Source organism: Vanessa tameamea, chromosome 10, assembly GCF_037043105.1.
Source record: "Vanessa tameamea isolate UH-Manoa-2023 chromosome 10, ilVanTame1 primary haplotype, whole genome shotgun sequence".
In the NCBI taxonomy this organism is placed as follows: Eukaryota; Metazoa; Arthropoda; class Insecta; order Lepidoptera; family Nymphalidae; genus Vanessa; species Vanessa tameamea.
Window position 1 is genome coordinate 2779894 of NC_087318.1, and position 10446 is coordinate 2790339.

Here is a 10446-nt window from a genome sequence, read left to right on the forward strand (position 1 = left end):
CTGTTATATAAAAATAACACGAGCAATGCAGTAATTGCTGTACTTTATACCAACTCAAACCAACTGTTTTAATTTGAAATCAATCGTCCGTTTATTACTGTTGTCCGTTTAATTATTTCGTCGCTTTGCATTTCCGGCTCATATCCTAAAATCATGAAATGTTTGTTTAATCTTGCATGTTTGCTATAATTTTACATGAACATGTGTTTTAACGTATATTATTTCGCTATAATATCAACTAATGCAATAATAACAGTAGTATTATCTTTAGGAAAGATATACCTAACCCGAAATACTTTTTCTATGATATAATATGGCGGACAGGCAAATGTGCAACCTGTTGGTCTGTGGTCACCTCTGCAATGGCGCTGTAATAAATATTAACTTTTGATGGTAACTATAAAATGACGATTAAAAAGGTGCTTTTACAGCTTACTTGAGTAAAGTATATTTTGGTTTTTCATAACAGTTCCTTACATCGCCACCAATCATTAATATTAGAATACTATTAAATTAAACTATAATATCACTAAAAACTATAATAAAATAAATCGAAATTGTTAATAGTGGTAATTTAGTGTCTTTGACGCTCATATCGTCTACATACGTAATTATTAAACCAATTTTGGTAATCGATATGGAACAGTCTAGATTCTTTGCTCACGTACAACTAGATATCGATATTGGAGTCTTCCATATATTTGAATAAATAAAATATTGAGCTGTCCGTGTCGTCCATTTTTAAATCATATATTTTTATGCTCATTAACTTTTATTTAGTAGAAGAAAATTTAAAGCATTAAAGTTATATATATAAAAAAATATATAGTTAAACATATCTCTTATGTGTTTCTTTAATAAAATATCAATATTTCTGAAACATATACCGGTTCCGCCCCCAACGTATTCACTGGTGACAGGAGGGTTTGGATCATATTTCGCCCAGAAAATCGTAATTGCGATTCAACAGGGAAATGCTGCTAGTATTATTGGCACAGTCCCCACGGGTTTGATTTATACGGAAGCTATTTTAAATTTATATCTGTAAATACTTATTTATGTCCTCATTGTTACTAATTCGTAACAAAATACTATAAGAATAGCTTTGAACATTTTATATTGTACATTTTACTTATCCTAATGAATAAATATTCATTTTTCGTTAGCAGAGGGCCACAGCCGAGTATTATGTAAGTAATGAGATCCGATCCCAGTAAGCTGTTTTACGAACAAAGCCGGAAACTATTAAATTTTTACATCCCTTCAGTTCTTGATTTATTCAAACAAAACGTCAGATATCAAGGTTGTTAAAATTATACAGCCTACCACCAGTTCCAGCGGTGTACGACCATAAAAAATTTATAGATTAATAAATGACCACATAAAAGGAAATCGAGCTTTTAACACATTCGTAACGTCGATTGCTTTGTCAAAATATACAGAGTTCGCAATTTATGTTAAAATTAGTTTAAGTTATGCGTAATAATATCGCAGAAAATATATTAAAATTAATGATCTTTACCATTAAGACGATTTTCGGTTGAACTACTTCATTAAAAACAACAAAGAATAATATCTAAATTTAATCCACCAGAAAATATCCTTAACACTCTTAAAATAAAGACAAACAAAAGCTAAAAATAATATAATGCTCCATTTAACAAGGAAATGACAAAATTATCTGTACCGCGAAATGTTCAAAATACACACAACAATATCGATTGCGTTCATTTACGTTCCGTGTTAACAAAACACAACGCGTCTATTGCTTTGAAACAATACCGCAATGGACTATGAATCAAGCGGCATTCATTTGCTTACACAACTACTTTCGTAAAATTGACGAACCATTTTTATTGAGAAATAATGAATTTAAAATATAGACCAAGTATTTTTATAAGAAATCTTAATGCGTACTGCGGAACTACTCGAAATTGGACCACTTACAAAATGGTTCAATAATTCGACCCACGCAAACATATGTACCTACCTATATAGTTGGTTTTATATGTGCAGTCAAACTTGAAAATGACATCTTGGCGATACAAGTATATACACCCGTTTTAAAAAATTTAGTACTTATTAGATTGATTGGATTTGACAGACAGTCAACACTGTACCACAACAGCGGTATTATATTGGGTGTCGTCAACGTCTTGCGGCTAATAACAGCTGGAGCTGGTGTGAGGCGGGACGCGACGGTCGATTTTAATGAACCCATTTACGTTATTGTGATTTGTTCGATGGCGAATAGAATTTTTTATGTTATTTATTGTGACCTCGTGTTATTCCAATTTTGAAAATACCCTTGTATTACAAACAACCTTTAATTTATTCACAATAATTAAATAAAACAGCAGTAAACAAATGACTTAAATCCTAAGGAAACTTATACTTAACATCCATTTAGGTTACGAGTTAAAAAATTAGCACCTTAGATTATCCGCGTCTTCAGCTTTGACAGTCTGTCTAGACATATAAATAATGAAAGGGCAGCACAATTAACAACGTGGAAATCAGAGTAAGTCGATACACATTTTGTAAGAAGTTTATCCACTCATTATGAAGCAATATAACGAGATAAGTTACAAATTTTTCACGTAAACATTTAGAAGATGTTTTTTTCCCTAATGTGAGCCCTATGAGTATGAGCTATAAGTATGTATAACATAACATTTTAAATGCATAAACAATTTTGGGTTTATTGGGTATTAGATCCCTAAATGATACCGAGTGACACTCGCTGTAAATTTTTTAATCATTAATACAGAGCAACTTTTTTTTTTTAAATTGTTAAAATGAAGGAATTGTTATTGTATTTTTATATTTTTAATCAAGACCTTCTATTTTCCGACTTCGCAACGTAAATACATTTCAGCAACTCGCTTTACAATTCTGTAACAAGAAACCGCAGACATTTTTATATTTAGAATTCAATATGTCGAAGCTTATAGATTAAGGAATATTTATAGATAACCTATATTATAAGATATATCAAGATAATGTACTACAGTATAGTACACTTTAAAAAGGTCTTCAAAAAAGTCCATGATGGTCTATGTATGTCCAATTAACCTATACCTTAAATACATTGTGCATAGGTCTATATAACCCTTTACAGCAAGTAATTTAAATGAATATTTACGAAAATATTACAGATTTAAAATGCAGGGACATACCGGTTTGTATTGTCTAATAACAAAATAACTCTGAAACAAATTAAAGTTTTTACAAATTTATTGCGTCAAATAAAATGACCAATTCATTTTTGAACACCATATTATGCAATCATTTTGATTTATTACCAAAAAAAAATATCAAATTAACGAACCATCGTAAATGGTTTATTTCTAGTGTAGTATATTTGATTCTACAATAATTTAGATTAAGCCTAAGGATATACCTTATATTGTGATGTGTAACTCAATACTATACAAAAAAAATGCGTTAAAAGGTACTTAAATCATACTAATTTTACTTTTGGTGAAACATCTATTGACTTAGCTTTATACTAAGTATTTATAATATTTAAATAATCTTTGTTTGACAGTTTTGTGTGAAGTAATCAGTATATCATATTATTTGAAAACTCGTCAACAATAAAGTTCAATTTGGAAGAAAGCGTTCAGATCAATTACGGTTCCAATGGAAACTTTCCATCTCCAAGAGCCCTGAAAAAGGGCATCACATCTCAAAAATTAGTTGCAGAGAGTAGTAATGAATATTTATTATTAGAGTTGCAGATAATAGCCACTCCAATGGTTCATATTCATAACTTCATACAACATTTACTTCCTGACTATATATATATACAAAAATATATAGATATATTAAATTCGGTTTTTTATATATTAATAGACGTCTTCGTACCTAAGTACTAGACGAACAAAAATTCTATCGGTATGTAAATACCGTACTCTTCGGTGAAGGAAAACTTAATCGTGAGGACAGATACGAAGCATCGCAGACACTATATGGATCGGTTTATACCAAACGATAGCGCGATTTAAAGTACAACTAACGCCATCTAGTTGTGAATTGTCGTAATAATTTGCTTATATTATTTATTTTTTATTTTATTTTATATCTTAGTTGAATAAGTTATAATATGAGTATTTTTTATGGATAATCATTTTAGATTTCTTAAAATAAAGGGAGGATAGAAAAAAAATTGGCTAACCACTACTTTGATTTTCTGTGAGATAATTTAGACCAAAATTTTGTTTCGTTGTTTATTTTGTTTATTATTAAGGGGTCCAATTAAAAGTATTTTTTTTTATTTCCACCAGGTAGATGAAAGGCTTACCATTCCTCACGGGACGGTTAACGTCCATCGCCATCATCACGGTATGCCGCTCTCCTTAACCAACTCCTCGTTACGGTTTCCCCTCACTAACCTACAACTGTTCCCGAATCAGACGGTTGAAATCACCTGTCTCAGCACCATACCCAGTTACGCAAACCTCAACGACGGGTTTGCGGATGTGCAAAACCATACAGTTACGGGTAAGTTACTGCAAATATTGCCTACCTTTGATTTTTTTTATCTCTGTACACCCATTATTGTACACATATTAATGCTTATACGTTTTCTAAATAAAGGGTAGAATAATAATGAAATTAATCTTGATATTCTTTTTCCTGCATAATTTTTTGCCTTTATTTTAACTGTTCTTTTAAATATTTATTATAAATGACGAACAGCCACATGTATACATAGAATTCAGAGTTCCGAGGCCTGGCTCGCGAAACGAAATCATAAGTTTTATTCTGTATATATTTTATCTCTTATCTGTTGTAATTTATTATAATCGTAACATGGTTTCACCGGAATGTTGCCATAAGGTAAGTGGTCACCAGCACCAATATATATTGCCTAGACATTGGTGCCTTCAGAATATTAACAATTCCTTATATCGCCAATATACCACAATCCTGGGAACTAAGACAACGAGAACAAAGGAGTATAACTCCTTCAAATCGGAACACAAAAACAATAACTTGTGCTAGAATGTGTGCTGAGATTGTTTGTGGGTGGTGAGTGTACCTTCCCAGACGGACTTGCAAAAGGCCCTACTAAGATAAATTGAACTATAAGCTATATTATGTTATATTATAAAACTCTCGCTGTGTGTTGAAAACTTTCCAAAATGTAATAACTTGCAATCACAATCGCGTTCAAACTGAATTTATTCGTGATGAGGATACACAATTGGATATTGAACGCAATGAAAATTTAATGAATATAAACTGCAAGAATTTAATATTATACAAGATTATTATTTAATAAAAAAAACTTTTTTAATATTATTAAATTAACTTAAAAAATTTTTTGTTAAATATATATTTTACAATTAGTACTGATGACGTCCGCAGCTTCTGAGCGCGTGTCGAGATGTTCATATATAATTATGTGAGAAACAGCTATGATGAATTCTTATGATTTCGTTTTTATTTAATAAAATTTGATTCGATATTTTGCAGTTATGTCATATTTTGGACATTTTTAATTGTCTCAATCGCATTGCAATGCACCAGTTATATTAATTTTCAAATTGTTTTATAAAGGATGAGTAAACTATGATTTATTATTTATATGATAGAATGTCAAAGCTGAAGACGCGTCAAAAAAGTGACCATCGATTGGCCACTAAGTCACGCACACTAATATAATATATATAGTATGACATGTCACGTCAAGTCATGTCAAGCATAGTTGTCACGCACACCAAGATAATAAAGTTGGCTTGTTTTGTTGTAGTTCTTTTGTAGTGCGACAATCTATCTACATATATAAATGAACTAAGTAAACGATGAAAAAAAGAATCAGTCTCATGATTCAAAGAACATCTGGTGCTATTAGTACTTCTCAGCAATTTTGTTTAACGAAGTTTTATGTTTCAATGCCTATTTTAATTTAATTCTCATAATAGTTGGGTAATTTGGTTTGTCATTACAAAGAGGTAGAGTTTAAAATTAAGCAATCTCATTTCAAATTAAATGTGATCGTCTACATAATTATTTTAAAAGTATGATACTTGTAAAAGAACGCAGTATACCAAAGTAATTTAGTGAATATGTTTGGTTTGCTAAAATTTGTAACGAGAACTTGGTGGTACGGCTTTGTGCAAGCCCAACTGGGTAGGTACCATCCACTCATCATATCTTCTACAGCTAAACCGGAATGCTTAGTGCTCAATTAATACCGGGAGAGCAGCAGCGCGGCGAGCATTTTCAGTGTGTCAGTTCACTTTATCTACATAACTAAGCGAACAAAAACGCTTGAGAAGTTCGAAAAGGGCGCGCGGCTGCACGCGTCACTGCAACTGATTTTATTGCCCCGTCGTTACCGGTCGTTGACGGCCGCTGCCAGCCGCTCCCGGCCTCTGTCGTTACGGCGTGAATCGGCCTTAGTAATGTTGTGTTCCGGTTTGAAGGGTGAGGGATCCAGTGAAACTATAAATAAAAGAGGCCTAACACCGCAGCACCCAAGATTGGTGGCGATGCAAAGAATAATTTTTTTAAGGCGCCAGTGTGTTCGGGCCGTTTTTGCTCGTCGTAATGATTTAAAAAAAGTATAATATTAGACAATTTGTTACAGTACTAATCATTGGCAGACCCAATTCTATTCAAACTTATCGAATCAAATTTTATTGATAATTATCAATCACCATTAAAAAAAAATGAAATAAGAGGGCTGGTTCATTTGTCGCCACTCGGATCGGAATTGAAATACAACGGGGAAAAGGTGCCAGCACTTTTGCCACTATTCCACGTGGTTGTTATTTGTACAGGAGTTATATAATTAAGACCTTTATTTTTCATTTCCTGTTTGTCAAAAAGCAATTACGTGATTTATATATTTAACAGACAACTTATGTAAGTCGTATTAGTGTAATATTAATTATTAATACATTATTTTTATTTCACAGTGAACGTTATACGAATGGAACTCGCGCCAACACAGCTACCTGTTAAGATAATTACTCTAGAACATAATCACTCAAACGATTTAATAATAAGCCGTAGTATTATTATAATATTGATTATCGCTGTATTAAATGGGATGAGAAACTATATGTAGAACCGTGTACATAGTATATGCCACGATTATTTTGTTGCTATAAATGTTTTTATAAAATTTGACGTTGTATTTTTATCGTAGATCGAGATTATATTATAATATACTCATGTTCTAATATTTTATATAATTTAACGTAAAGAGTTAATTTATACCGTGGATAACTTTTCAGTGTTTACTGAAAAAGTAAACTTAACGGATGAAAGTTATTTGAAATTCCAACTGTATTTTAAAATGTATGAATATGTTACATAATTTGATAATTTTACGAACGAACTAATACTCGTGTAACCGGCATTTGTTTAAAATCAACGTTCGTATTTTTGTTCGAGTTTACGATTAGGAAAAAACATTGTAAAAATTTTAATTGTATAAAAAATACAATTCGTAAACATAGTATATATTAATTACAGAAATCACTAATTACAATTACAAAAAGACGTAGCTTTTCTTTATTTTTGTTTATAAATGAAGAATATTTTATATAATTTACTTAGTATTTTGTCAATTATTACACAAGAGATAATGATGTTTATCGATTTTTATGTAATTGTACTTTCTAAATTTATATTTAGGTATATAATTAAACTTCCAACTATCCAGCTTACGTGAAGCAACTGTGTAGAACATATCATTTTTATTAACATCAGAATATTTCCAAAAACTTCTGTATTATATTTTCTTTAACCTTAATAAATATATAATAGTAACGGTTTTCTATAAAATATATTATACTTATAGAATAAATTAAGTCAATATAAAATTAACTACTTGTATAGAATGTTACCAAATATAAATGTTTGTAATTTATTATAGTCCAATAGAGCTTAAAAGAATCTATTTGTCGATATTGTATGTAATAAGACCTGCGCACACTGTACGAACAGAATAACAACAAAGGTGCCACAGTTTATTTGTTTATAGTTTTATATGTTTTAGAATTACTACCAAAATAAGCAGGATGTATTCGTTAATCACGCACGAAGAGATATGTAAATGAAACTTACCTCTAAATAGTTTGACATGGTCCATTAATTCTCTCAGAAAACAGAAATTATTCTAAATCTAAAAATGATTACTTTTCATGATAGGTATACTTGTAAAGTTCATGTATCTATCGAAATATAATGCGCTTGTATGCGCGCACACATGCAATGTAATATATCTAGTCCTTGTGATTGGCTTCTCTGGCAAAACTGCTGCATTGGCAGTATATTATATAGATCGTCTACTCGTATCATTGTGTGCGCAGGTCGTAATGTCTGATATAAATTGATAGGCAATTTTTGAACGAAGATACAGTCATGAAGCATGATTGATATTGATGTAAAAATTAGTACGATTTTTTACTCCTGATTTTTTCATCCTAACACAATGCGGAGCTTCTTTGGATCCTTTGTATATTCAAGTTTTCACTTACTTATGTACGCAATTATGAGACTGAATTAGGACGTTAGGGGTCGTTTAACCCACTAACTACCGCTGCTAGGGAGTGCAAACTACGTTTAAACTTAAGAGCCTTTCAAATCTCTTTTGAATATATATCGTTAAATAACCTTCTTAATTAAAATAAAATATTATAAACGCGTTCTCGTAGGTAGGTACTTCACACGAGTCACATGAAAGCACTTAAACCCAAACAATTATTATCGAATATTTAATTGTTTTGAGCCTGTCGTTAAGCTTTTTAAATAAAAAAAAAAGAAACAAATCTCGTAGCGGCTATATTTTTTTATACGCGTAGGCATAAATTAGTTCTTTTTAAACGAAAATTAAAATATTAACATACTTTGTATAAAATATTAAAAATAACTGGAGTATATATAAAATGTTTTAAGTAATTTAGCTGTTTTCTCAATTCAAAAGTCTATCATATTACAATATAAATATATACCACGAAATCAAAAATTATTATAACGTAACTGTATTAGAGTGTTCTATATAAAATTATTTTGTAGATAATATTATATTTTACAATTGCGATATGCCTTTACGCTCTTAGACGTCTTAATAGTTGGCTCTTTAAATATTATTGATAATTAAAATGACCAGTTGAGTAGCGCCAGCGTAATAATACTCTTCCTAATTTCCATTTTTAATATATTATAATAATTAAATTAAAGTATTGAATAGATAATACATTCATTCGTTCTAACAGATGACGTCACAGAACGTGTAAGTGAATGATATTGAATTGTTGTCTATAATTTACCCGTAAATCGTTGATTTAAATTCTCATGAAATATTTACTATATACTTTAAAATATGTATGGCTAAAAATTACATTGTCAATTAAAGTTATTTCACGAATAAGTTTTGTATAATTAAATTTCCGTTATAATATAGTTCTTAGCTTAAAATATTCAAATAATTTTAATAATCATTATCATTTTATAATTTTATGAAAATCTTAATACTTATTTATAATTAATTTTATGTATGATAAAGATGAAATATTTGCCGCAATGTAATATCTACTTCTTTTTTGTGTAAAAAATATTTGTCTTTAATTGCAAATGAAAGCTGACATCCGGTGACTTCGTAAGTTTTTCTTTTTCTTTTATTTTTTTTTTTAATTTTGTGGACTTATACATTTTTGCCGTACATTATCTTAGTCTTAGATCTGCCGTCAAGAGTCGACGTTAGAAAACATTGTCAGCGGCATGAACATATGAACATATTAAGTTTCTTCATTCCGCTTGTAAGTCGTGGAAATATCAGCCGACATGGCTGGAGGGATGGTACCGACGATATGAATGATTCTCTTGAAGTAATGCCTGCCGGCTATTAACGAGTCGACTGGTATTGTGTGTAGACTCCATTACAGTGCTTATGAATTTTGGAGAATCGTAATAACTATTAACTTGGGTATAGTTGATATGTCATGTCTTTAAATTTTTGCTGTGATGTTTTTTTTTTTTATTAAGGAAGGCAGTATAAGTTACCTCAGCGTAAGTGATCACTGCTTCTAATAATCATAAGCATTACGAAACACAAATCCTTAATTATACATACAGCTGCCAACCATGACACTTAAACCTTTATGTCATTTAAGTGTCTCATAACTCATATTTGCGATCTCCCCAGAGAGTCTAGCACAGAACGTATCACTTAAATATAAACATAGGTATAAAATAGATATATTGTTTGATTACAATATACTTAGTATGATATTGAAAAATATCACATAAAGTCAATTAGAGGATTATTTGACCATTTCATTGTAACTTCATTAATTCTATCGTTGCATGCAGATTTAAATATCGATATGTCCAAACGGTTGTGAGTTCACTCAAAGTAATACAAACTCCATTTAAGAAATCCCGGACACGTTTTCAAATGCTTTCACAAAGTTGTATTCCTTC

General features: G+C 30.5%; 1 protein-coding gene across 1 annotated transcript in view; it reads left to right on the forward strand.

Moving 5' to 3' along the window:
- LOC113404017 (uncharacterized) overlaps nucleotides 1-7416 on the forward strand; it is a 118909-nt gene extending 111493 nt beyond the window's left edge. Inside the window, exons 7-8 of the mRNA XM_026644748.2 lie at nucleotides 4290-4506; nucleotides 6933-7416. Of these exons, the coding sequence (XP_026500533.2) occupies nucleotides 4290-4506; nucleotides 6933-7084 (369 nt within the window). The 3' untranslated portion in view covers nucleotides 7085-7416. The remainder of the gene's footprint in view (nucleotides 1-4289; nucleotides 4507-6932) is intronic.
- The last annotated feature ends 3030 nt before the right edge of the window (nucleotides 7417-10446 follow it).